Source organism: Amblyraja radiata, chromosome 7, assembly GCF_010909765.2.
Source record: "Amblyraja radiata isolate CabotCenter1 chromosome 7, sAmbRad1.1.pri, whole genome shotgun sequence".
NCBI lineage: Eukaryota > Metazoa > Chordata > Chondrichthyes > Rajiformes > Rajidae > Amblyraja > Amblyraja radiata.
This window is the reverse complement of record NC_045962.1, coordinates 30,446,439-30,474,338: the sequence shown is the minus strand read 5'-3', so window position 1 is coordinate 30,474,338 and position 27,900 is coordinate 30,446,439. Positions and strand designations below refer to the sequence as shown.

The 27,900-nt window shown below is 41.1% G+C and overlaps 1 protein-coding gene across 5 annotated transcripts in view; it reads left to right on the top strand.

Moving 5' to 3' along the window:
* Positions 1 to 27,900, top strand: part of kalrn (kalirin RhoGEF kinase) — a 612,442-nt gene that overhangs the window by 353,367 nt on the left and 231,175 nt on the right. For 4 of the 5 annotated variants that reach the window (XM_033024026.1, XM_033024024.1, XM_033024029.1 and 1 more), the window contains exons 17-23: positions 5,352 to 5,570; positions 8,012 to 8,161; positions 12,729 to 12,843; positions 13,329 to 13,444; positions 14,424 to 14,546; positions 23,311 to 23,493; positions 24,479 to 24,597. In XM_033024026.1, the coding sequence (XP_032879917.1) occupies positions 5,352 to 5,570; positions 8,012 to 8,161; positions 12,729 to 12,843; positions 13,329 to 13,444; positions 14,424 to 14,546; positions 23,311 to 23,493; positions 24,479 to 24,597 (1,025 nt within the window). The remainder of the gene's footprint in view (positions 1 to 5,351; positions 5,571 to 8,011; positions 8,162 to 12,728; positions 12,844 to 13,328; positions 13,445 to 14,423; positions 14,547 to 23,310; positions 23,494 to 24,478; positions 24,598 to 27,900) is intronic. The other variant, XM_033024025.1, reaches the window with a different exon arrangement.

Below are 27,900 nucleotides of genomic sequence, written 5' to 3'. Positions count from 1 at the left end.
CATCGTTGCCATAGAGGGAGTACAGAGAAGGTTCACCAGACTGATTCCTGGGATGTCAGGACTTTCATATGACGAAAGACTGGATAGACTCGGCTTGTACATGCTAGAATTTAAAAGATTGAGGGGGTATCTTATAGAAACTTACAAAATTCTTAAGGGGTTGGACAGGCTAGATGCAGGAAGATTGTTCCAGATGTTGGGGAAGTCCAGAACAAGGGGTCACAGTTTAAGGATAAGGGGTAAATCTTTTAGGACCAAGATGAGAAAAACATTTTTAACACAGAGAGTGGTGAATCTCTGGAATTCACTGGCACAGAAGGTAGTTGAGGCCTGTTCATTGGCTGTATTTAAGAGGGAGTTAGATGTGGTCCTTGTGGCTAAAGGGATCAGGGGGTATGGAGAGAAGGCAGGTACAGGATACTGAGTTGGATGATCAGCCACGATCATATTGAATGGTGGTGCAGGCTCGAAGGGCCGAATGGCCTACTCCTGCACTTAATTTCAATGGTTCTATGTTTCCCTCTCCGAAACGCCTCTCCCACCCATCCCTCTCTCCCCACCCCCCTTCCCTCTCTACGCCACCCCCTTCCTCCTACCCCTCTGTCCCTCTTCCATCACTCCCCCTACCCCTCTCCACCTCCCTCTCCACTCTTTCCCCTCTCTCCCCCACCCCTCTCCCCCTCCCTCCCTCCTTCCCTACCTCCCCATCCTCCCCCTCCACCACATCTATCTCCCCATCCCCCTCTCTCACCCCCTACCCCGCTCTCCTTTCCCTCCCAAATCTGTCCCATTTCCTCCACCTCCTCTCCCCTCCCTCCCCTCTTCACATCCCCCCTCCCTCCCCCCACCTGTGTGTTTGGGGGTTGGTTAATATGAGTTTGATGCCGCAGCCCCCCCTCCCCCCCCCCCCCCCTGCAAAACGCCGTTGGGGAAACAGACCCAACGGGTCTGCACTTGGTCTAGTCACTTATAAAAGCATCATAATTTATATACAAAAAACACAATAAACATCATAACAGCACTCTTACAAGCATTATATTTAATATCATGTTCCACACCATACACAGAACATATAGTAAGGAGCTGCTGGAGACCAGCGCTAGATGGACTAAAGACCACAAGATCATCTGCATACATAATATGGTTCACTAAAATATTACCAATCCTGCACCCAGTATTACAGGCTTTCAATTGCTTGGACAGATCATCAATACAAAGATTAAAAAGGACTGGGGACAATATCCCCCCCTTGTCTAACACCATTGCTAACCCCAAATGGGGCTGAGACCCTATTGCCCCATTTTATTTGCGTAGTCTTGCGTACCAGTAAGCCAGAATTCTCACAATTTATTTAGGCACCCCTTCTTGACTCATTTTAATAACCAGCTTTCTATGATTAACACGATCAAAGGCTTTGGAAGCATCAATAAAGCGCATAAGAATTGAAGAGTTTTTGCCTCTATATTTGTTTATAATCTCCTTTAGGGCATATATGCACGTCAGTGCCACGTTTAGCTTTAAAACCAAACTGGTTATCTGTGGAGTTAACAAGCTCATTTACTCTATCCAATAGAATTTTTTCTAGGACTTTTGACAATATGCTGGCTAAAGCTATGTGGGCCTGTAATTATTTAGGCTGCCTACTTTACCAGCTTTGTCCTTAATGACCGGCACTAGCAGAACAAACAACATTGAGTCTGGTAACAAGCCATGAATCATAAAGCCAGTAAAACAAATAGCAAGGAGAGGAGCTATGCTCATACTCGCATACTTAAGATGTTCAGCAGAAATATGATCCAAGCCACTTGCTTTGTTGTTGGACAGCTTGTTCATGGCATGACTCATGTGATATAATCACCATCGAGTCATTACTCTCAATATTGTCCACCCTATACAAATCACCTTGGACACAGTTGAATAAAGTACTATAATGTTGTCGCCATAACTCCGCGATATTAGCTGTTTTTCCGGAGATTCCATCTACAGTGCATGGTAGAGATGTTTTGCAAATTTTAAGAGCTCTCACTTCTTTCCAAAAATCTGTATCATTGTTACTTAGCAGCTTCTTAGCCATGGAATCAGCCCTCATAGCTTGCTCATTTTTACAGATGAAGCGAACAGCATACTGATATCTTGCATTAGTGAGCTTCTTGTACTCTAACACAGGCCCCTGTCTGGGTCTACCTGCCATAGCCCATGATTTAGTGGCTTCACGGGCTTCAGTATGATACTCAGCTACATACTTATTCCAGCCAGGTCTGATGTTATGTGTCTTATTTTTATGCTTGCAGTAGGGCTTACTGCCTACATACAAAGCACTTACTATATCATTATACATAGAGCAGATATCTCTCCTATGCTTCATATCCTTACAATTAACATTACTGCACATTATTGCATATTTAAGTAGATGAATATTGCTTAAGGATTTATCTGTATGGGCATAATAGGCTAAGATGTCTTCCTTTGTGAGGGTATGCCAGTCCAGTTTTTCTGTGTTAAAGTTATTATCATCTCTGGATACCACAGGTAGATGTTCAACATTTATTGTCATAGCAACAGGTATATGATCAGTCATTGCTGCCCCATAAAAAATGCTCACACACCCCAATGAGGCATGTGCATCAGCTGTACTAATACAATGATCCAGCCATGACGTGGTGTGCCGGGCCTCACTAATATAAGTATAACTAACTGTAGGTAAAAGCACTTTGCTTGACAATATAAAATTATTATCATGACAGAACTGGGCCATATGATTGGCAAATAATGAGTTCCTGTCTGAGATATCTGTATTCATATCCCCAATGACTAGAATAATTATTGTTTTGAATAAAGGAATAGATGAAAGCAAACCTATTTAAATATTCATCCTCATTCTGATGGCATTCATAGGGTGTATACACATTCAGGATAACAAATTCCTTGTCATTGTGAGCAAAGCGTATTGCAATGCACCAGTCAGCATCAAGCCGAACCACATTTATTGATGAGTCAAGCTTCTTGTTCCATAGAATAGTCACACCCCCTGGTATCCTACCTCTGACTATTCCCATGCCAAGGCAGTTGTAGACTCCCCAGCCCCATGAAAGTTGTCATTGAGATAATTGAGTTTGTCCAAGTCGTGCTTTGCTAAGATTGTCTCTTGCATACATAGTATGTCACAGTGCTCCAGAAGGTTGTCAACAACGGTGCGGCGAGCTTTATCCCCTGCGCTCTGGCCCAAACGCAGGCCACAACAGTTGTATGATAGAACCCGAATGGTCATTTAGCGAGACTAGTGAGTGCCCCTAGCACCAGCAGATTAGCAGTCGGGGGCCTGGAAGTCAGGATGGTCCGAGCTGAGTCAAGTTCCCAGTAGCAACCTCAGATCTTCTCAACCAGGTGCTCTGTAATGTGATAATTATTTATGTGTGAAAGATCCACATTGCAAACTGTTGGACACTACGAGAGATCCAGGGATTTGACTACATTAGACGTATGGTGGATCCTGGACAAGAGCTGTAGACTTTGTTTAACTTGCCTGTAGACCCTGATTTTACATCATATTTGATTTTCTTTCAATTTGGATAATGTAACTTTAAAAAAAATCACTGGATGGTCCAGTTTCTGGGCACTATTCCTTTACCACATCATAAGTTAGATATCTATACTTCATCTACACTTCTCGCTGCCTCGGAAAGGCCACCAGCATAATCAAGGAGGAATCTTACCCTGGAAATTCTCTCTTCTCCCTTCTCCCAACAGGCAAGAGGTACAGAAGTGTGAAAACGCATAGCTCCAAATTCGGGGAGAGTTTTTTTCCCAGCGGTTATCAGGCAACTGAACCATCCTTTCACCAACTAGACAGTGGTTCTTACCTTTCATATACTTCATTGGAGATCCTTGAACTATCTCTAATCGGAATTTACTTGACTTTATCTTGCACTAGATATTATGCCCTTTACACTGTACACTGTGGAAGGTGTGATTGTAATCATGTATCGTCTTTCCGCTGACTGGATAGCACCCAAAAAAAAGCTGTTCACCGTACCGTAGCACATTTGAAAATAAACTAAACTAAAACTAAATTAAACTAAATAAATAGATCTATAATTTCCTAGTTTCCCTCTATTATCCCTTCCTAAATAATGGACTGACTTTGGCAATTTTCTATGCTGTTCCCTTCAACCATCCCTTGGGGTAGCAATTTCCACATAATAACTGCTACCTGGGGGAAAGAGATGTCTCCTGAATTCCCTACTGAATTTATTGGTGATATATTTCTGGCTTCTTCTTCTGCTCTCTGCAATATGGAAACATCCTTGCTTTGAAGTTCCTCGCCCGCCTCTACTGCTAAATATGCTATTTAGTGACTTCAAATTGTGGTGAGATTTTGCAAAATTGGTGTTTTTTCTGAGTCAAGGTGATAATTCTTCCATGTGGGGAAAATATGTTTATGTTTCTTCTCTAATTGCACAACAAATACTAATCAAATGGCTTTGGTATAAAGAAATTAACTTTTCTCTGTTATTCTGAGGGGAAATTATTTTTGACTTGAACCATCTATTGTTGAAGAATAAATGCACAGTGTATTTTGCCCAGAGTAGGTGAATTGAGAACTAGAGACATATGCTTAAGGTAAGGGGAAAGATTTAATAGGAACCTGAGGGGTAAATTTTTTTACACAAATGGTGCAGATATATGGAATGAGCTGCCAGAGAAGGTAGTTGAGGCAGGTACTATCATAATGTTTAAGAAACATTTGGACAGGTACATGGATCGGGTAGGTTTAGAGGGTTACTGGCCAAGATGGACAGGTGGGACTAGTGTAGATGGGGTATGTTGATCGGCATGGGAAAGTTAGGCTGAAGGGCCCGTTTCCACACTACATGCCTCTATGATTACATTTAGTTCCACAGTATTGGGTTTTATTCTGTGAGATTGAGCTCAACAGAAAGATCAAGCAGGTACAAAAAAGGACAGATTTGCTCTGGGTATCTCACTGAACATTTTTCCTGCAATGTTTCAAGAGACTGAATTAATGTGAGCTGCAGTATGAATGAAATATAAAAAATTGTAGCAAAGAAATTAGCTGTATTCCCTCTTCACATTCAACAAATGAATCTTTTGTATTTCAGCACGTTACAGTAAAATCCAGCCCACATTACTGAAAATAGTCTAAATGCTAATTTTATTGCACCCGATGAAATATTGTTGTCCTCTCTATTATTGTTGTGTTTTGGAATTAACAATTCATTGCAAGTCTTTAAAATGTTTCAATTTATCCCACATCTCATCTCTTCTACCTAACCCCTTTCACCATCTATCTGGCACCTCTGTGCACACCTCTCTTTCCTCCCTGCACACAGTCCCTCTTTCATGCCACTTCTTTGCAGAAAACCCACCAAAGTGCTCTTCAGGTGCAGCAGAAGGCCGAGACGATGCTGCAGGCTGGCCACTATGACTCGGATGCCATTAGGGAGTGTGCAGAGAAAGTTGCCGTTCACTGGCAACAGCTAATGCTGAAGATGGAAGACAGACTGAAGCTGGTCAATGCATCTGTTGCTTTTTACAAGACCTCTGAACAGGTATAAGGTTCACACGCATAATACTTAACATTTATGGTATTGAAGTTATCATATGCTTGCTGAAAACTTAATTTGTCTCAACGAATTGCCTTCATAGGTCGTCGCATTGAGTATAAGGGCCAGGAAGGCATGATGCAGCTCTATAAAACGTTAACTCAAAAGGTTATGGGGAGAAGGCAGGAGAATGGGGTTGAGAGGGAAAGATAGATCAGCCATGATTGAATTAGGCCGAGTGGCCTAATTATGTTCCATTGAATTATGACGTAAAACTTTGGTTAAGCCGCATTTGGAGTGTTGCTTGCAGTACTGGTCGCTCCATTTCAGGAATGATGTGGAGAGACTGCAGAAGAGGCTAACACAATGTTGCCTGGATTAGGGGATATTAGCTACAAAAAGAGGTTGGACAGACTTGGATTGGTTTCTCTGGAGGCACCAGAGGTGGAGGGGAGATCTAAAAGACATATATAAAGTTATGAGATGCTTAGATAGAGTAGACAGTCAGAACCTTATTTTCAGGGTGGAAATGTCAAAGACCAGAGGACATAGCATTAAGGTGAGAAGAGAAAGTTTGAAGGAGATGTGCAAGGCAAGTTTTTACATAAAAAGTGGTGTGCTCTTGGGATACAATGCCTGGGGCGGTGGTGGAAGTGGTGATAATGTACTTAAGAGACTTTTAGATGGACACATGGATATGCAGGGAATGGAAGAATATGGATCATGCGCAGGCAGAGGAGATAAATTTATCTTGGCATAATGTTCGGAATGGACATTGTGAGCCGAAGACCCTGTTTCTGTTCCGTACTGTGCTGTTTGATGTTCAATTTACTGTCAACTACATATTATAATTAGTTTTTAGATGGGTGTACTTTGTCCCTCAGTATTCATCAATCAAGTTAGAATTTCACATTATTGGTTTAGTTTTAAAGTGCAATCGGAATGAGGATCTTCCATGCAGTAAAATGGGCCAAAAATTGCTTGTTCCAGTTGTTGCGACAGTGAGAACACAAGGAGAATGGAGCTATGGATATAAAAAGTATTTAATAATTGCAGCTAGCAGTAGTTCTGAAGGAATCTCTCTTGGAAGAATCTCTGGAGAATCTCTTGGAACTCAAAAATATATTGACGTTTTGTACTCTTTAAACTCAAAGGTAATGCTGTTCCAATGATTATAATTACACATATCTTTCCACATTTTGGTGTAGACAAGTAACTTTGTAGAAATACATATTTACAAAGGGTGTAGGTCTCAACTAACAAGGCACCTTGGAATCGGGCTAGCTGTGGATGGTCTAATGGGTTTTCAGCTCCAAACCCCAAACGCTCAAGAAGTATTACTTTGACTACAGTATTAAAGACCAATTCCATGAATATACAAACATATCATCTAGTGATTGATAGAACAAATATATCTTTAACTATATAATAAATGGCAGGGATATGTCTTTAACTTTGCATTAAATGACAGGATGGCAATTTAATACCATCCCTGATCTTATCCAGGATGCTTCAATTTGCTCAATTAACTTAATTATTTACTATTATGTGCAATACAACATTTCCCCATGCGTTACGCCTGGTTTCAATGTCCTTAAAGTATAGATGGAATTTACAAGTAAATAGACTTTTACTGAAAATCGTTCTTGTTCATATTAATGGCTCCTTTCCACATAATGTCTGATTAAGATAGACACAAAGTGCTGGAGCAACTCAGTGGGTCAGGCAACATCTCTGGAAACAGGTGATGTTTCGGGTCAGAATCCTTCTTTAGACTCAAAGTACGGGGTGGGGGAGGAGCTGGAGGTAGGAAAAGGCCAGGGCAAATCAGGGCCAGCAACAGATGACCAAGGAAGGGTGGAGCCCATAATGGCCCATTGTTGGCTAAGGAAGAGGTGATAACGAAAGGATACAGGGATGTGAACGGTGGAACTAGTAGGTTGAGTAGGGTGGAGGAGGGGGGAAGAGAGGTAATGCAGGGGTTACTTGAAATTAGAGAAATCAACAATCATACTGCTGGGTTGTAATAACTGATTAAAACTGGCACACCATCCCAAACATAGGTTTTTAGTGCTAAATCAAGTAAGTTTCACTAAATTCGCAGTCACTCTTTGCAGTCTGCCCATCAAGTTCCAACTGAGATAAACATTAGCAAAAATACTTGGAGATCTGTTCTTCAAATAATGCCAACAAATACTTTATATTGAACGCAGAGGGAAATATGTCATCAGATAAGTAGCACTTTTGATAGTGTAGCTTTCCTTTCAACTGTGTAATGACGTGTGGATTAAGATCATGCTCATGTCTTGAAATGAATCGGAATGTTTGATCTCATGATGTAGAGACCAGAGTCCAGCTGCTGAGCTCAGGCACAACCACGTGAATTGCTGTCTAATTGTCCACAGTGCGTTAAACTGTCCATCCCAATGGTTGTTCCCTTTTACTAGGTGTGCAGTGTTCTCGAGAGTTTGGAACAGGAATACCGCAGGGATGAGGACTGGTGTAGAGGCCAAGATAAACTGGGGCCAAATGCTGAAACCGACCACGTCACACCACTAATAAGCAAACATTTGGAGCAAAAAGAAGCCTTCCTCAAGGTAGTTATTTTTTTACGAGTACTTAAAAATGATTTCTTTGAAACCAGGAACTTATTCCGTAAACACTTAGGCAGTAGTCCAGAAGCTTTTGACTCCTTAGCTCCAGGCTGGAACCTGCACAGACAAGCCCCAAAGCCTAATAAACACAGCATCCAAAGTGTTCAGACATCTGAAATGTAATCCATTTCAGGATTGGTTATATGTCCTTTGGGAGCCTGTGAAGCCTTTTTCTCTGACCTTATCAGTTCATGGTCCAACTTCCAGCATGTGGGATTGGTCTGAGATTCTTCCACACTGCTTCCTCTGGCTCTCCCTTTCCCCAACAAAAGTTAAGCACTCCACCCACTCTATACTCAGTAATGTCAGGGTCTATTGCATGCACTCCTATGCCCATGGTAAACAGACTATTGATCCAAAGCAAAATATTTTGTCCAAAAAAAACAAACACATAAGATAGACACAAAATGCTGAAGTAACTCAGCGGGTCAGGCAGCATCTCTGGAGATTTGGGCTTAGACCCTTCTTCAGACTGAGAGTCAAGGGAGAGGCAAACGAGAGGCCTGAAAAGGTTCAAGGTGATAACAAAGGAATATATGGATGCAAACAGTGGAACTCCCTGGACGACTCGGGTTGGGGTGGGGCGGAGAGAGTGGGAATGCAAGGGTTACTTGAAATTAGAGAAATCAATGTTCATACCGCCGGGTTGTAAGCTGTCCAAGCAAAATAAATGCTTCATCATTCAAAAGTCAGCCAACATGTCCATGAAATTATTATTAGATTACATTACTATGCTGTTGAATTTTGTTCGGGAAAATCCACCTTTTCTGTTCTAAGTATGTGTGTGTGTGTGAGCCAAGTTAGCAACAACATCAGTTAATGCATTTCCATTTCTCGCACTAATCAATCTGCAGCCTCTCAAGCTGGGGTTGTCTCTCACTGTCTAATATCATTGTTTTAATTTAAACAGAATTATGTAGAATGTACAAAGACAAGCTATTCAGCCCAACTGGTCTATCCCACTTTTTGCTCCACACATGCCTCCTCCAATCCCACTTTATCTAAACGTCACCCATTCCTACTCTCCAGAGTGCTGCCTGTCCCGCTGAGTTACTCCAGCATTTTGTGTCTATCCACTTTATCTAACATTGTCACAATATATTTTTCCCTCAGATGTTAATCAAATCTCTCCCTAACTTCATCAATGTTATTTACTGCAACCCTTGTGGATGAGATTTCCACATTCTAACCATTCCCTGGATGAATATATTTCTCGTGCATTCCCTACTGGATTTAATGGTGACATGTTTATGACTTCCAGTCACGGTGCGTGTCTCATGGAAACCTCTTTGCTTCGAGGATCCTCTCCAGTCTGTGGCACTTAATGCAATGTACAGAAGCATCAAAGAGTTGTGCTCTTCTGCTAAATCCATTCCATTGATTATGAAGATAAAGTACATTGCATTGATGAGGATTAAAAAGTGCTGGAGTCACTCAGCAGGTCAGGCAGCATCTCTGGAAAACGTGGATAACTGATGTTTCAGGTCGGGACCCTTCTTCAGACTGGACCCGAATCGTCACCTCTCCATGTTCTCCAGAGATGCTGCTGACCGGCTGAATCACTCCAGCACTTTGTATCTTATTTTGTAAACCAGCACCTGCAATTTCTTGTCTCTACATTACACTGATGCTGTCTTATAGTGCAATTTGGAATACATTTTTTTGACACTTCTCTGGATCAAACCTTTCAAACTTTTTTCTAAATGTGTTTTGCACACCACTTGCTCATAAATTACTGAATAATGAGACTGTTCAAATATTAATTTTAATATTTGACTGAAGAAGTACAAATGAGGTTCCCCATTGCCAGTGTTACTTAAAAATTGCTTCATGATGCTAATGAGTCTGCAGCGTAACAATACAATTAATTACCCTTAGTGGTTGGTCTGGAAATGGTTCTAGTTGATTGATTGCCAAATAAGCAATTACTAATTATTTAATTAGTACATTCTGTTCTTTTTCCATTTTGTACCATTTCAGTAAATCTCTTCAGACTACTCATGGACAAAAATACAGGCAATATTTGTCCCTCTCTCGTGGTTCCTTTATGGAATTACAATTTGCTTCCCCTTTCAAATTGTCTTTCCATTATCTATTTTATACTTTTATTCCTCTCTCTCCCACTTCTCTGTGTATGATCTCTACATTTTCAACTGATTGTGTGACTTATGATATTAAGATTGGCTTTATGAATTTGCATGAAAGTCAAATCAAGTCAAGTCACATTTATTTATATAGCACATTTAAAAAAACAACTCTCGTTGGCCAAACTGCTTTACATTTGTTATAAGAATAGTATAAACATACAAACTACATACATATATACATATAGCCCTCGCTCAGTGGGCGTCAGGAAAGGCTTGGGAGTATAGATAAGATTTTAGTCTTGACTTAAAGGAGTCGATGGAGGGGGCAGTTCTGATGGGAAGATTTGGACTTTCACAAGTTTGATCAGCAGATTTGTAAAATCTATTCTTTTCATTCTTACTTTGGCTCATTCCATGATTTTTTTTCTCCTTATCCTTCTGTAAAGCTCTCATTCCCAGTCAAAGCGTTACTCCAATGATCGTTAGGCCATGCGGGCATGAACATGCAAACACCTGAATAAAAGAGCAGAATTTTAATACAAAGCTTGCTCAGGGAACAAAGGACTGATCAGAATGCTACCCGTCACAATGTGAAGGAAAATTGATTTGAAGCAATGATAAAGCACATGGAAGAAACAATTCACAATAGCAGAAAGATTGGTCGTTGGAGATCTTAGAAAAAAATAATTATCAAAAAATGCCAAGCGGCATGAGAATTCTCTTGTCATGATTTGTAATACATTACTTCAACGGATGGTGGATGTTGATTTGATTTACAACTTTCAATAGGTACTGGGTCTCCTAAAAAGAAAATGCTAGCTGGATGGTCAGAAAGACCTTGTCAGTGAAACATCTTTTAGAGAGCTGGTATAAGCAAGATGGGCCAAATGGCCTTCTGTTATGCTATGTGTTACTGGTAGCCAGCAGCAAGTGTGAGAGAACAATGAAAGCCATGGCCTGGACAGAAACATGAGGGAGAAAGGTTCCTATTAAATCTTTCTCCGCCTCACTTTAAATCTATGTCCTCTAGTTCTCGATTCCCCTACTTTGGGCAAGAGACTCTACGTTTACCCTATCTATTCCTCTCATGATTTTGTACATCTCTATAAGATCACCCTTCATCCTCATTTGCTCCAAGGAATAGAGTCCCAGCCTGTTCAACCACCCCCTATAGCTCAGGCCCTTGAGTCCAGCAACATCCTAGCAAATCTTCCCTGCGCCCTTTCCAGCTTGACAACATCTTTTCTATAACGTGGTGCCCAAAACTGAACACAATACTCTAAATGTGGTCTCACCAACGTCTTATATACATGACCGCCCAACTTATATTCTCAGTTCTCTGACTGATGAAGGCCGATGTGCCTAAAGCCTTTACATAGAAACATAGAAACATAGAAAGTAGGTGCGCCAGGTCCGTCGAGCCCGCACCGCCATTCGCTCATGGCTGAACACTAAACAGACACACTTACCCACAAACAGTAGACACAAGACACAGAACACAAGACACTACCCTCCCCTTTATACCGCTATCACCCCTCTCCACCCCAAGAACCTCGTGATCTCCTGGGGGAGGCAAAAAAACGGATAAAAACCCAGGTCCAATTCGGGAAAAAAATCCGGGAAATTCCTCTCCGACCCCAATCCAGGCTTTCTGACCACCCCATCGACCTGTGACACCACTCCGTCATAATTCTGTCGTGTCATTGCCTGCTTTGTGAGATCACTGTAGCTGGATCCTGGAGTTGTTCTGGAACTGACAAACAGACTGGGAACGGGAAAGTCTACACCAAAAAGATTGCACATTTTCTCGGGCAGCTTTCTATAAGGTCATTTTGTCACTACACAAAATCCAATTCAATAGAATGGCTTTACACTGCATTTGAAAGGCTTAGTTTAAATACTTGAATTATTTTACTATTCTCAATAATAATAATGGAAATGTCAAAAACTGGAGGGCATAGCTTTAGCATGAGAGGGGGAAAGTTTAAAGAAGATTTATATGGTGTTTCTTTTACACAGAGTGTGGTGGATGCTTGGAACACAAGGACAGGGGAAATGGTGGAGACAGCAACATTTAACAGACTTTCAGACAGACTAATAAACAGGCAGGAAATGGAGGGATATGGACCAGCTGTGGGCAGATGCGCAGATTAAAATGGTATCATGGTCAGCACGGGCATCGTGGGCTGAAGGGCCTGTTCTCGTGCTGTACTCTTTCTTCTGTGCTCTATCAAGTACTTCTGCTTTCCCTCTGCCTTCAAAATCACCAACTATCACCTTCACACCCACTCTCCCTTGCCCCCGCCCCCCCAATAAAGACCCAGTTTTCAACATTAGGTTTGACAACGGCTGGCATGATCAGTTTGAGGGAAAGTGAATACCGATACGCTCTGATAAATAATCACCTCATTGTGTGCTCCTAGGCTTGCACTCTTGCGCGCAGGAATGCTGAGGTGTTTCTGAAGTACATTCACAGGAACAATGTGAGCATGCCTGGAGTGGCTGCTCACACCAGAGGCCCGGAGCAGCAAGTTAAAGGTAGGTCTGGAATCCGAAAGAGCAACTGGCTCATTTGTAATCTGCAAGTATTATTTCAACAGATTGTTTCCATTTTAAATACAGCTGCTGCTCCAATAGATGGTCTTCAAAAGGAATAATGATAATGATTTTGCTTATTTTCATTCCCACCTAAAACTTACATGTTGACTTTACATTCTACATGTACCAGGTCTTTTAATTTTTATAAACTGAATTAAAATGCATTCCTGATACCGAAAACTGTCTTCACCTAAAAATGTGTGATTAGATTTTTTTTGATCCACCCTGTAGCAATTCGTACCTTCCTAAAATGTCGACCTACTGTATTTATATAATTTCTGCTTCTGAACCTCCTGATGATAACTCTTCCCTCCTCACAGTGTTGAGGCTGGATGTCCTTTCATCATTTTCAGCGTACAAAAGCATTTAGCCCCACAAGCTCAGGACCTGGGAGTGTGACAGTGTTTTTCTGTTTGCTTGTGCAGCTATTCTGAGTGAGCTACTGCAGAGAGAGAATAGAGTCCTTCATTTCTGGACGATGAAAAAGAGGAGGTTAGATCAGTGCCAACAGTATGTTGTGTTTGAAAGGAGTGCCAAACAGGTATGTGTACTCTACCCCATCTCTTTGATTTCATCGAGACACAAGGAACTGCAGATGTTGGTTTGCAAACAAAAAAGGCTCAAAGTGCTCGAGTAACTCAGCAGGTCAGGCAGCATCTCTGGAGACCTTGGATAGGTGCCATTTCGGGTGGTGCTGTGGTAGAGCTGCTGCCTTACAAAGCCGGAGACCCAGGTTCGATCCTGACTCTGGGTACTATCTGTATGGAGTTTGTATGTTCTCCCTGTAACCATGTGGGTTTTCTCCAGGTGCACCAGTTTCCTCCCACATCCCAAATACGTGCAGGTTTGTAGATTAATTGGCTTCTGTAAATTGCCCCTAGTGTGTAGGATGTGAAACTGGAATAACATAGAACTAGTGTGAACAAGTGATCTTTGGTCGGCTCAGTCCGTCCACGCTGTATCTCTAAACTCAACTAAATAAACCAGCTGAGTTACTCCAGCACTTTGTGTCTTTAATTTGCTGCCATCCTTCAGTGACCAGTGTCTGATTAAAACCTGAGTAAAACCTTTGCATGTGTTCAGGTTCATTATGGCAATATTATCTGTCTCTAAAACATAAAAATTGTTTTGAATATGCTAACTTTGCAGAGATCTGTAGTAAGTTAAATATATAGATGGAAAATCAGTCACTACGAATGCAAACATTTGAGATATCTGTTCGCTTGTGCACTCCAAGAGACACCAAATAAACATTTTTTGCTCCACTTTATAAATAATGGGTCATTTGTAAGGAAAGGGGAGGATTTACAAAGTTAACAGAGGGCCTTACATACAGAAGTATGCTTTGTGCTTTCTGAGATTTCTTTCTCCCATTTGTTTCTGTGCAGCTCCAATTTTAGTTTGCAATGTAATGATTGATGGGAGGAAGATGTAAAGAATTTGATATTGTGTTTGGGAAGAGAACTTTGTTATTTTAAGCAGGACATTCAGGTTGGTGTTATTCCTCGTACACCCAACAGGCTTTGGACTGGATCCAAGAAACAGGCGAGTATTACCTTTCCACCCATACCTCTGCTGGGGAAACTACTGAAGAAACTCAGGACCTCATGAAAGAATACAGTGACTTCAGGATCTCTGCCAAGGTAAGAATAAATAAATTGTTCCTCTCGGATTATTGACTGTCAGGATTTACCACTGCCAGCTTTCACTGATGAAACTGGGCAGAGATTAGAACCACAAAATAAAGATAGAAGTCCCGAACTTTGCTCAGACAGTCTTTGGTCTCGGGCCAACCACACCGCACATTCTTTGTCTGTTGAAAATCCAAAAGGCCCATTTATTTCATTGGGAAGAAGGAAATGTCAGGATAGAATTGTAATTAAGAAGACACAAGGAACGGCAGATGCTGGCATCTGATGTAAAACACAAAGTGTTGGAGTAATTCAGCGGGTCAGGCAGCATCTCTGAAGGACATGGATAGGTGATGTTTCGGATTGGGAAACTTTCTTCAGACCTCAGAATTTTGTAAGAGCGAATGAAGAAAGGTCCAAACATGAAACGTCGCCCGTTCATGGCCTCCAGAGATGCCGCCTGACCCACTGAGTTATTCCAGCACTTGTGTTTTACAGTGTAATCATGAAGTTATTTAGGATAATTTAAATGGCCGGGAGTGGCTGTAGTTTTCAATTGTCTGTCGTCTTTTTAGACGTTTCATTTTTCACAGTTTTTAATAAACTTGTCTGGCTCTCAAAGCATTCCTGAGAACAGCATCCAGCAGCTACATAGAGAAAGATCCTGCGCTACACAAAAGCTTGCCTATCAATTGGCAACCAGTCCCCTGCAGGGAGAATGCAGCCTAGGTTCTCACTCCAAGTACAGTAAGAACAGGATTCCAAGGATTCCTCCCACACTACAGAAACGGACAGGTTTGTAGGTTAATTGGCTTTGGTAAAATTGTAAATTGGGTCTAATATGTTTGATAGTGTTAGTGTACGGGGTAATCGCTGGTCGGCGTGGACATGATGAGCCGAAGGGCCTGTTTCCACGCTGTATCTCTAAAGTCTAAAGTTTAAGTGTTTGAAGTCTAAAAGTAAATTCTAAAAGGAATGCTTAGATCACAAATCCACAAAGCTCTGACCCACCAACTTGTTAATGCCTTTACCAGTGATTATTTTAGGCTGGAGTTAAATCCATCGTTGAGCAAGATTTTAAAACAGATATCCAAGTTCTTGCATTTGATGTATTGTGCTGATCAATGTTTTGGCAGTTTCCTTCAATGTTTCGGTCTACAAGAGACAGTTAACAGCTTCAGTTATTTGGAATATAATTTAATCTTCCTTTCTTGTTTAGTGACATTTTATGATTTTAATTAAAAGAAATATGATCCCAAGAAAAACAACATTATAATTATCCATTAATACATTAAAATTGCATATCTGTTTGATCATTATACTAGAATATTCTCTTTATTGCTGCCTGAACTTTAGAAAATGCAGCAAAGTAAATCATTCCACACGGACATTTTTAAGATGTGTTTTGCACCAGAATTATTTTTGCTAAGATTAGGGTTAAGTTTTTGGTTTCAATTACACATATAATCTCACATCATAAAATGAGAAAAATAATAAGTGATTCGAAGTAAGAATAGATAACATATGCAGAAACTCCACACAAATAATCTGATTGTTTTACCTTTTTTTTCATTTGGAATACTGTTTATTTCAACTCTTACTCTTCCTTTTGTTAATTCTGTGAAGGGCAGATGGTGAGCTGTTAGCCAGCTGCTGCACGTGTGATTTTACGTATTTTTCTGTATGACTGTTTACTACAATGAGCCAGACGCTGTCGGCATGGGCCGACTACTGACGGTTGCCGTCTGTGGCCGCCCCACATCCCAGGTTACCTCGTCTGAATACAGGGAGTATAGAGCATAGGACACCACACGCCTTATTTATCACTCTATCTACTTGTGTTGTCAAGGCCAACAAGACTGCAGCTTTTTCACCATTAACAATAACAACAATAGCATTAACATAGAACAGTGCAGCCCAAGAACAGGCCCTTCGGCCCATCATACCCATGCTGAAAATGATGCCAAGGCCAACTCTTATCTGCCTGCACATGATATCCATATCCCTCTATTTTCTGCATATCCATGTGCCTACCTAAAAGGCTCTTAAATGACACTATCAAATCTACCTCCACCACCACCACACCTGGTAGCATGTTCCAGGCACCCATCCCTCTCTGTGCGAAAAAACTCGTCTCGTACATTTCTTTTAAACTTTGCCCCTTTCACCTTCAAGTTATGCCCTCTAGTCTTTGAACTCCATTGGCCTGAATAATGACCTATGTTTTGCTGACCAGACATCAGTGGTGTAACCCGTAAAGCGGCAAAGCATTGAAGGTGTCCTGTCTTCCAAAACACCCTTGAAGACATAGAAACATAGACATAGAAACATAGAAATTAGGTGCAGGAGTAGGCCATTCGGCCCTTCGAGCCTGCACCGCCATTCAATATGATCATGGCTGATCATCCAACTCAGTATCCCGTACCTGCCTTCTCTCCATACCCTCTACAAGAGCAATGCCGTCCACTAGTTTAGTATTTTAAATGCTCTTGAGTGTTGCCAACTTTCTGAAACAAATAAAGATTTTTTTTTTAAGTGTAGAATTAAAATTAATTATATTTCTTTATTGCCAAAAATATGATCCGCTTACAAATCAAAACCACTCTACAGTAAGAAAGACATTGGGGAATAAAGTATCCGACCTTTCCCTTTCATTTTTCCCCCCCGTCCTTTTGAAAGCAATTGAATCACAGATCTTGCATTGTCTAATTTGGCAAAGGGTCTAAAACTGATTAGCTCAGCAACAAACAGACAGATTCAACGTTTTCAGTCTGTCAGTTTGTTTGGGGCCCCTCTATTTAACTTGAAGTCCCAGATTTCCAATTAGTTTTAGTTTAGAGATATCGCATGGAAACAGGCCCTTCAGGCCACCGAGACCGCGCTGGCCATCGATCATCCCTTCACATTAGTTCTATGTTATCCCACTTTTGCATCCACTCCTCACACACTAGAGGAAATTTACAAAAAACAAATAACCTACAAACCTGCAGGTCTTTGGGGAGGATACCAGAGCACCAGGGAAAACCCACACAGTCGCAGGAAGAACAAAAAAACTCCATACAAACGGCACCTGAAGGCAGGATTGAAAATAGGTCTCTGGTGCCGTAAGGCAGCAACTCTGCCAGCTGCACCACTGTGCTGCCCCAGTTAATTTGTTAATACTGCAGAGGAGATGTGGTTTTGCAAAGTTCTCTGTGCAATGTATATTTTTCTTATATCCAGTGCCTTCTGTGCTGACATTTATACTTATATTACGTCATGATCTTCATTTCCAGTTCTGAATTACTAAAAGTTGGATTATCAAAGTTCTGTTAATTTTCATTTCAACCTTGGGGTAGATGTTGTCCCCATGGACTTTAGCAAGGCCCTTGACAAGGATTTGTATGGTGGGCTAGTCTGGAAGGTTAGATCACACACGATCCAGGATGAGACACAAAGTGAATACAGAATTGGATTTGTGGAAGGAGACTTTAGACTTTAGAGATACAATGTGGAAACAATTCTATCCCACCACCCAAGGTTTTCACGAGGTCACAGGAGGTTTTGGTCACTCTCCCTAATGGTCGTAAGTGGTTTCCGCGTGGTCGAGGCTTCATCTAGGTTGCTGCTATTTTTTCATCATGATTAAACCCGGCCTCGACTAAAAATAGGTTGCCGTTTTAAAAATCGATAATATTTTAGGTGCAGGTCTAGTCGAAGCCGGTTGTGATGCTAGTCGAAGGTAGTCAAGGGAGGTCAAAGGTAGTCGAAAGTAATACCTCCGGGGTGGAAAAAAATTGGTTTAAAAAAAGGTCAATGTAAACATAAACATGGACCTCTGTCACTCCTGGGCAAGTTCAATCAAAGTTGGAGAGTTCTTTTAGCAGAGGAAACTTGAACAAGTGATGGCTCCCAAAAGGCAGACTCGCAGGGGTAGGGCACAACCCTCCAAAAAGCCTACCATGCATGCGTTGCACACCCAGGAGGAGGAGTGGCAGTAGGACATGCCACAGGAGTTGATAGCCCTGCATGAGTGACCCCTGGAAGAGGAGAACAGGGAGGTAGTCAATGTTCCCACCACCACCACCCCATCCTTCACTGCCACATTTGAAGGCAGCAAAAGTGTAAAGTTTTTAAATGCAGACAAATCCTCCTCTTGCAGCACATTCATCAGGTTATCATACTGTCCAAGCCTCAATCTTCTTTGCAAGAAGGGCTTCACCCACTGACACCTCTTCTCGTGCTTCTCTTCACCCTTGTGCTTTCCCTTCTACCTTTCTTGAAAGGCTGACGAAGCAAAAGGGCTGCTGCTGACAGCAGTAGATGTACTTTTTGTAACATCCACCTAACTAGTTCTTTCCCTGCTAGCATGGTTCAGAATGATTTTTTTTTTAAACCTGGGAGGCTTTTTTGTAAGAAAAAAAAAATGCATGTATGACATCATTTTATCATGTGATCATCTGAGCTGTAACCAGTCAACGCTGGTCGTTGTTGGTTTTCAGTTTGGTTGTTTGAGGTCGAAGGGGGTGTTGTTGAATCGCGGACCAAATTAACAGAGACCATCCTCGAGTAAAACGTGCATGGTCGAAACCAGTTTTCAACTTAGTCGAAGGAGGTCGCTGTAGGTCGAAGGAGGTTTTCTTCATAGTTGAGGAAGGTTTTCAACATATCCGTGGGAGGAATTAGGAGGTTGCAGGTCATCTCGACCTTGATTTTTTTTTTGGGTGGTGAGCATGGTCACCAGAGGTTGCTGTTTAGGTCTCCTAAGTGGGACAGGCCCTTAAGGCAGTTATGCCACTGTGCCATGCTAAAGAGATAGAGGCTGGGAGTGGGATTTGTTTCGGAGATCTGGGACCTATGCTGTGCCACAGGGATTTGTGCTGGGTCCATATTAATGACTTGGGTGATCATGTTGGTAAAAATGCGGATAACACCAAAATTGGTGATATGGTGGACAGTGAAATAGGTTTTCTTACATTACAACAAAATGTACATGAACTGGGGAAATGGGCCAAGGAATGGCAGATGGAATTTAACTTGGACAAGTGTGAGGCTTTGCATTTAGAAAAGCTAAACCAGGGCAGGGCTTGTTCAGTACATGATAGACCTCTGGAGAGTGTTGTAGAACAGAGACAACAACATGCCTTCATGCAGGAGAAACAAGGAACTGCAGATGCTGATTTACAAAAAAAGATATAAAGTGCTGGAGCACTCAGCAGGTCAGGCAACATCTCCGGAGGACATGGATAGGTGACGTTTTGGGCCGGGAACCTTATTCGGACTGATTGTGGGGTGGGTGGAGTTGGGTGGGGGAGAAGAAATCTGGGAGAGGGGAGAGGCAGGACAAAGTGTGGTAAATAATAGGTGACACAGGTGGGGGTGGGGGGGGCGGGGGGTCAGATGGTTGGACAAGGGTCAAAGATTAAACCAGAAGGTGTGAGACAAAAGGATTGAAGAGTTGTGAATTGTGAAGCCAGAGGAAGGGATGTGGATGGAGGGCAGGGGAAGGGGGGGGGGAGGTGGTGGGGCATTTAGTGTTATTTAAGTGGGGAAAGTGTTAAGGCATTTAACAGAAATCTAAACATGCAAAAACCCTGAATCATGCAACAAGCAGGGAAATTAACTCAAGAGATGCTACAGGTGAACAGTTTATGCAGTACAGAGGGAAAGGAGTGGACAAAGAATAGCAAATGTCTGTGGTTTGATGGAGAGCAGGTGAAGGCACTGATGAAGTGAGGATGGTGCATGCCAAAAGAAGATGATTATCGCATACTTTAGGGAAACTACATGTGCTTGTGTTTAGAACAGAGCATGATTTTTAGAATAGGAATCAACTGAGCAGCTGTGTTTCGCATAACAAGCACATTACAAGCATGGCTCCAGGTCAAAAGTACAAGATATTTTCTGAGGTTGTGTTCGACATTACATAAATGCAGATCTCTTACTTTCCTTTTTTTCAGTTTCCTGTAGTCTGTGTGCAGTATTATATATTATATGGAGTTAAGTACCATAAATTAATTACCCTGATTCCCCATTTCACAATCAATTAAGTACTTGTCTAATATTTCAGGAGATAAGAATGCTGCCAGCAAGATTGTCATTCACTGTCCATCCTCAGTAACCTGAATTTAGCAAAAAGTTAATGTTCATTTGATAATCAAGAACATCTATAATTGCCCATAGTACTCAGGCATTTCTCCTTCACTTGATACTTATAGTGGAAGGCCTGGATAGAATGGATGTGAGGAGGATGTTTCCACAAGTGGGAGGGTCTAAGACCAGAGGGCAGAGCATCAGAATAAAAGGACATACCTTTAGAACGGAGATGAGGAGACATTTTGTTAGCCAGAGGGTGGTGAATCTGTGAAATTTATTGCCGCAGACAGATATGGAGGCCAAGTCATTGGGTATTTTTAGGCAAAGATTGACAGATTCTTGATTAGTAAGGGTGTCAGGCATTATGGGGAGAAGGCAGGAGAATGGGGTTGAGGGGGAAAGATAGATCAGCCATGATTGAATGGCGGAGTAGACTCAATGGGCCAAATGGCCTAATTCTACTCCTATGACATGAACTTATTATTTGTTCATGCTTGCCTCTTTATTAACTTCCTTTGCAGTAACACTTCAAGAGATTGTCAGTATTTTGATCCAAATATATTTGCAGGCCTTCTTGAAATGACGGATCAATACGCTCACTATTTTCTTCTACTGTAGCCAATAGATGGCACTGTGTGGATAATGTTACAGCACTGAGCAACACAACTCCATTTAAACCACATGCAAATTATAATTGCAATACTTACCATTGCCAGAGGATGGTATCGTAAGCATGCATATTTGAAGGAACTAGTATGCAGATTGCTCAACATCAGACAAATTTAAGATATTTATTTCAGGGATTTTTTTTTATTTCCTGTCTCTGTCAGTCCTGCTTTTGCGGAGTGGCATGGGTGATATTGCAGGGACTTGATCTGCGTGCTAGCTTGTAGGAACATAGGAGATAAGTGCAAGTGGCGACCATACTGTCTCTCAAACCCACAAGGTTCTTCATTAAGATCACGACAGATCAGCTTCACTCTCCTTCCTGTCCCTATAGCCCTTGGTTCCTGTGAAGCTTCTTCTGGTCTATGGCGGTGTTGCTAGTGCTACAACTATCCTTCTCTTCTTCAGTGGCCACTTGGTCACAGGTCTGGTTTATCAATCACTACTGGCTACTTGGCTGACATCAGTCAATCAGGCATCCACTCACCTCCCTGATAAACATGCAGCAGTTAAAACATACATTAACGTATAATCTAGTTCACTCATCTAGTGGTACAGTCACCACTAGAGTCACCCCTGTTCACACCATCCAAAAAGTTATGCAAATTTAACTCCTGGTAACCAGCATTCATCTTTTTGTCTTTTTCAAAGATATGTCTCCACTCTTCCAACTTTATTTTTATATCAGATTGATTAATTTTCCCCAAAAAGGCCACAGATGTAGCGTCAGGACTAGAATTTGTAAAATGGAGTTAAGTGATGATATCAACATTGAGAGTCAAGTATCAAGAGTATTTAATTGTCACATGTACCGACAAGACCAATGATATTCTCAGCAACAGCAGCTTAACAGGCACATAAACGCAACAGAGATGACATAATAATAAAAAAATACAATAAATTAATAACCTTAATACTAATGCAAAACAAAAGTCTTTAATGCACCATAGATGATACTTAGAAGTACATGAGGTTAGTGTTGTGTAGTGCTCAGGAGCCTGATGGCTGTTGGCAAGAAGCTATTCTTGAACCCGGTGGCCACGTTTTTCCTGTTCGTGTACCTTCTTCCCGACGAGGTACAAATTGTCCACGATCTAATTGCTGAATAGTCTATTCTCTTGATTTCTGACTGATCTTAGTCATGTATTTCCAATTACTGTGCATTGTAAGATTGAGTAATGTTGAGAAATGCTCGTAACACTTTAAGTAGCCTGTGTCCTGCATAATCTCTAACATGTTTTTCCCCCTTCTGCCTTAATGTTATCTGCTTTAAATTATTGTAGATTATTAGTAAATCTAAATTATTCAACTGGTCAAATAAAATAAATATTACCTTATTTGCTTTGAGCATAAGCTAAATATGTTTTACTCCTTTGACCAGCAACTTAAAATTGTATTAATGGATGTGTTTATATTCTGATTATTGTTGCAAATAAACTGGGAACATGAGCTATTACCTACTGCAGTGTTAAGGCGATTTGGATTCCAAAACAAAAGATTGGGGAATAGAAAGGTTTCCTGAACCAGCTTCACAAAGGTGAATCGAGAATGCAAAGTAATTAATCATATAGAGCCATGCAGCATGGAAACGGGCTCTTTGGCCCAACCTGTCTATGCTGACCAAGATGCCCCATCAAAGATAGTCCCATTTGCCCACATTTGACCCATATCTCTCTAAACTTTTCCTCTACATGTACCTGTCCAAGTGTCTTTTAAATACTGTTATAATATCTGCCCCAACTACCTCCTCTGGTAGCTTGTTCCATATACCAACCACCCTTTGAGTGAAAGAGTTGCCCCTCGGGTTCCTATTAAATCTTGCCCCTCTCACCTCAAACCTATATCTTCTGGTTTTTGACTCCCTTACTCTAGACTGTGTGCATAGATTTCAGAGAAATAGAGCAGCTCAAGAAAGATATGATTCTTCTTGGACTAGAATAGGTTAAGAACTAGAGGGTTGTTTTCATCTATATTGACAAAATGATACAATGATATTGATCTATGTTGATATCAACAATGTTTCCCCTCTACCCAGCAAACCAAGGAGAAGGTGAAGCTCATCATTCAGCTCGCCGACAGTTTTGTAGAGAAGGGGCACGCTCACGCCTGTGAAATTAAGAAATGGGTCACGGCTGTGGATAAGCGCTATCGAGATTTCTCATTGAGAATGGGAAAATACAGATCCTTTTTGGAAAAGGGCCTTGGGATCACTTCAGAGGTAAGCAAGATCCCTTGACCACATCATCATGTGAACAATTGTGTAAGGAAATTGTCATTTGTTCAAGTGTCTGGCTACATGCTACAAAAGATCCATTGAATGGTAAAGCTCCCTTGTACAAAGTTTGCAGGCAAAAGAATATTTTGTCATGGGTCATAAAAAAAACTAGTTTCTGAATTTCTACCACTGTGCTATAAATTTGTCACTGTTTCTTGATGGGCTTTTCTGTCAGTCCCTCTAATAAAGTCACAGCGAGCAATAATAGGAAGGCAACACAAGGCCACAAATTTGACACATACTGATATTGCCATAACCTTTATATCTTTCAATATTGCAATAACACGGCAAAAATTGAAAAGAACATTAATTGAGTCTTGGTTTCTACATGGCCTACAGCAACAAAGCTTCCTCATTGTATCTGCACTATACCAAGTTAAACTCATCTCATCTGTATGTGCATGATCCATATCTTTCTATTCCCTGCACTTCCACGTGTCTATCTAAAAGCCTCTTAAACACCACTATGGTATCCTATCTCCACCACCACACCGGGCAGTACATTCCAGACTGTCACCTCTCTTGCCCCGTTCATTTCCTTTAAACTTTCCACTTCTCACTTTGTAGCTATGCCCTCTAGTGTTGAACATTTCCACCCTGCAAAAAGAGTTTAGCCTCTCATAATTTAATATATTTTTAATCAAGTCTCCACTTAACCTTCGATGGAGATATAACAAAGATCATATATTATGATATTATGATCTTTGGATTGCCAGTAGAATAATTTATTGCCAACAACAATTAAAAATAGACGAACAGTAAAGTAAACGTACTGTTTATTGTCTCAGATGTAATAAAGAGCGCAAGTGTTGTAAATCTTGATCTACTCCGCACGTTTACATGTAGGTTATGTTCCAAGTGTTTCTGGTGCCTGTCTTTTTGAGATTGAGTGTGATGTCTAAAGGTGCAGCTCTTGCTTTCACCCCAGGACAATAAAGATCTGGAACTGGATATCATTCCAGCAAGTCTCACTGACCCTGAGGTTAAACTTCGAGATGCCAACCATGAAGCCAATGAAGAGAAAAGGAAATCAGCAAGAAAAAAAGAGTAAGGATCAAGTTGTAATTATGATAATGATTAAGATGTACTTTAGTCACATCCAAACATTGGATTATATTGTTTAAAACACATTTACCTCAGTTAATGAATGGATGAAGCTGAAGAAGACATTTATGGCCAGAGAAGTATAAATAATAAATATAGCTGAATGCTGTATTTTCAGCTTTATTATGAATGCAATGCATTCAATTCACATGGATGGGAGGGGGAGGTTGGGGGTTGGGGAGGGCGGTGGGGGAAGTCAGCCTCGGAAGTCGGCTATGGGAATGGATCTGCCAGTTCCAACTGGGCCGGAGTTCCAAAGTTGGCCACAGGCAGCAAATTCGACTCACCAATCGGCCCTGGAAGTTGGCTATGGGCCGAAGTTCCAGAATCCCGGCTGCAGGGGGCATATTCAACCCGCCGCTGAAGTCCCGATGAGTTTGAGATCACCCACTTCACCCGACCTAGGTGCCAGTTTTTCAGGGGATTTCCAGGGGGATTCCAAGTGCACTCATAATTTAGGGTGTGAGGGAGGTGAAGGAGGTGCCGGAAAATCGGTGGTGGTCCGTATAACATTTTAATAATTGCTACACATATTGCTGCAGGTTCTCAATTCTCTATGTGTGAATTGGCTAGGTTAATAAGAAATTATAGAACTAGGATTGATACATGTTTTGAACAAAGCGGAATGGATAGATTTAAGATTTAATTGAAGGAAGAATAGCTTCAAGAAGTAAAATTGCAATAATTTTTCATGGTGGGATATTCCTGCCCAGAATATGAGCAGGTTTGCCTTCCTTGTGATACAACTAACTGAAGATATTTTGCAGCCTTCGGGATCCCAAGCAGACACCAAGTGCTGGAGTAACTCAGCGGGCCAGGCTGCATCTCTGGAGAACTTGTATTGGTGATGTTTTGGGTCAGGACCCTTATTAAAGCAAGAGTCAAACACCATTTAATTAGGTAGCTTCTGAAAGCACATGGCACGGTACTAAATTAGGATAGCAAAGAGTTCAGAGAGGCAAAGCTGTGTGAAGAACAAGGAAACACGAGGAACTGCAGATGTTGGAATCAGACTGAAGGAGCGAACAGTCTGGATCAAACCCGGGTCTCTGGCGCCTTAAGGCAGCAAATCTACAAATGCGCCACTGTGCCGCTCTAACCCTTCCCTAGTATGAAGAAGAGTTCCGACTTGAAACATTGCCTATTCATTCCCTCCATAGATGCTGCCCGACCCGCTAAGTTACTCCAGCACCGTGTTCTTTTACAAAAGATATGCCTTATTACAGCACAGCATCTGCAGTTCCTTGTGTCCTCATATCTTTCTTCTTCTCTGTAGTAAATTACAACGTGCTTGAAATTACTTTGCTATTCAGCAAACATCTCAAGCATCCTCTGATCTATCATATCATTTCTACTGTACAAGAACTTAAACTGTCACAAGCAACTTACTGGAAGAATCGCCAAAACTCTTTTTATGTTTTATTTAAAGATTCTCTCACAGCTAGGGATCCTGATTTCTGAAAAAGATCAGTAGTTTATGATTCTATGACTCTTTTGCTGAAATAACAAAGCACATTCTTCTTATCTGTAGTCTTGCCTTTGGTTCCTCATGAATTATTACTTTCTCTTCCAATAATACTGCTTTATAGCAGGAAAGTGTGGCATTATTGTCCCTGGGATTTGAGATTACATTTACAGATTCGTATCAAAACCTGATGTTCATGTTCTCAGAATTCGAAAGTACAGACTTAGCCAATCTGTTCCCAGTAATATTTCAATTTGAAGGCAGTTATAGTATCATTGTCATTCAGCACAGAAACAGGCTCTTCAGCTCACCATATCCACACTGACTATCAACTACCCATCTACACTAATCTCATTCACCAGTACTTGGTCTAGAACTTTCTATGCATTAGCAATTCAAGTGCAGATACTCCTGAAATATAGTGAGTGCACCTACTGCACTCCAAATGCAGGCAGAACTTTCTAGAATCTAACCACTATTAAGTGAAAAAGCTCTTCCGTAGATCCTCTCTAAACCTCTCACCCTTCCCCTAAACCTCTGTTCCCTCTCATTTTAGATGTCTCTACTATGGGGGGAAAAGGTTTCTTACTTTCTCTCTCGATTAAGCCCCTGATAATTTTCCATAACTCTATGAGGTCCACCCCCAGTTTTAGTTTCGTTTTGTTTCAAGATACAGCATGGAAACATGACCACCGACTCCGCACGGACCAGCGATTACCCCATACATTAAAATTATCCTACACAATCGGAACAATTTACAATTTTTTTTACCAAAGTCAAATTAATCTACAAACCTGTATGTCTTTGGATTGTGGGAAGAAACTGGAGCACCAAATGTGGATAAATATTCAGAAGCAAATATAATTTGTTATTTCCTGAAAATGATGCTTCTTAATTGAAAGGAAAGTTTGACAAAGAAACAAATGGAGCAGGAAGTTTCACAGCTGAGTTTAACTTGGGTCCATGTACTAACAGGAACAATATGTAACACTGACCTTAAGTGATATCTTGAAATCCAACTGTTTAAATTGTTATATAATGTGATACCCCTTTAAATGTAGCTCTTTGAGACTTTGATTGAATTACTATTCAGCATTGCACTTAGTTCTTTTTTAGCAGTGGAAGTATGTTTAAGTGTCTAATAGCCACTTTAAAAATAAAAAGCTGCTAAATTTCACAAAAAAAAGAAAATTTATCAAAAAGAGTTGTCTGTTGTTTCGGGCGTTGTTTTGTTTTGCATTATATTGTTTTTTATAATCTATTGAACTTTCTTTTGTTTACTTATATTATCCATTGAGTTTGCAAAGCTGTTATGCTGTGGCAAGTAAGAATTTCATTGTTCCATTTCGGTACATATGACAATAAAACACTCTTGACTCTCTTGAGTTGGAAGGCAGTTTTCTGTTTCAAAAGCTGAGGTGCTCAGGATGTCAGTATCATTGGGTGACGTATCGGGTCGAGACCCTTCTGTCTGAAGATCTGAAGAAGGGTCTCGACCCGAAACGTCACCCATTCCTTTTATCCAGGGATGCTGCCTGCCCCGCTGAGTTACTTCAGCATTTTGTGTCCATCTTCGGTGTAAACTAGCATCTGCAGTTCCTTCCTACTCAAGACAGTATCATTGCTGGGAGCATTGTAGCTGTTATTGGAATCTCTGGAATTCTTCATCTGAGCGCTTTAGAGAATCATTGGTCATTAACTTGACATGTTCTAACGTGTAGATATGTAAAGAGTTTTTGGCCTCTTAGCTAAAATATGCACAGTTATCTAGGTTCCACTCA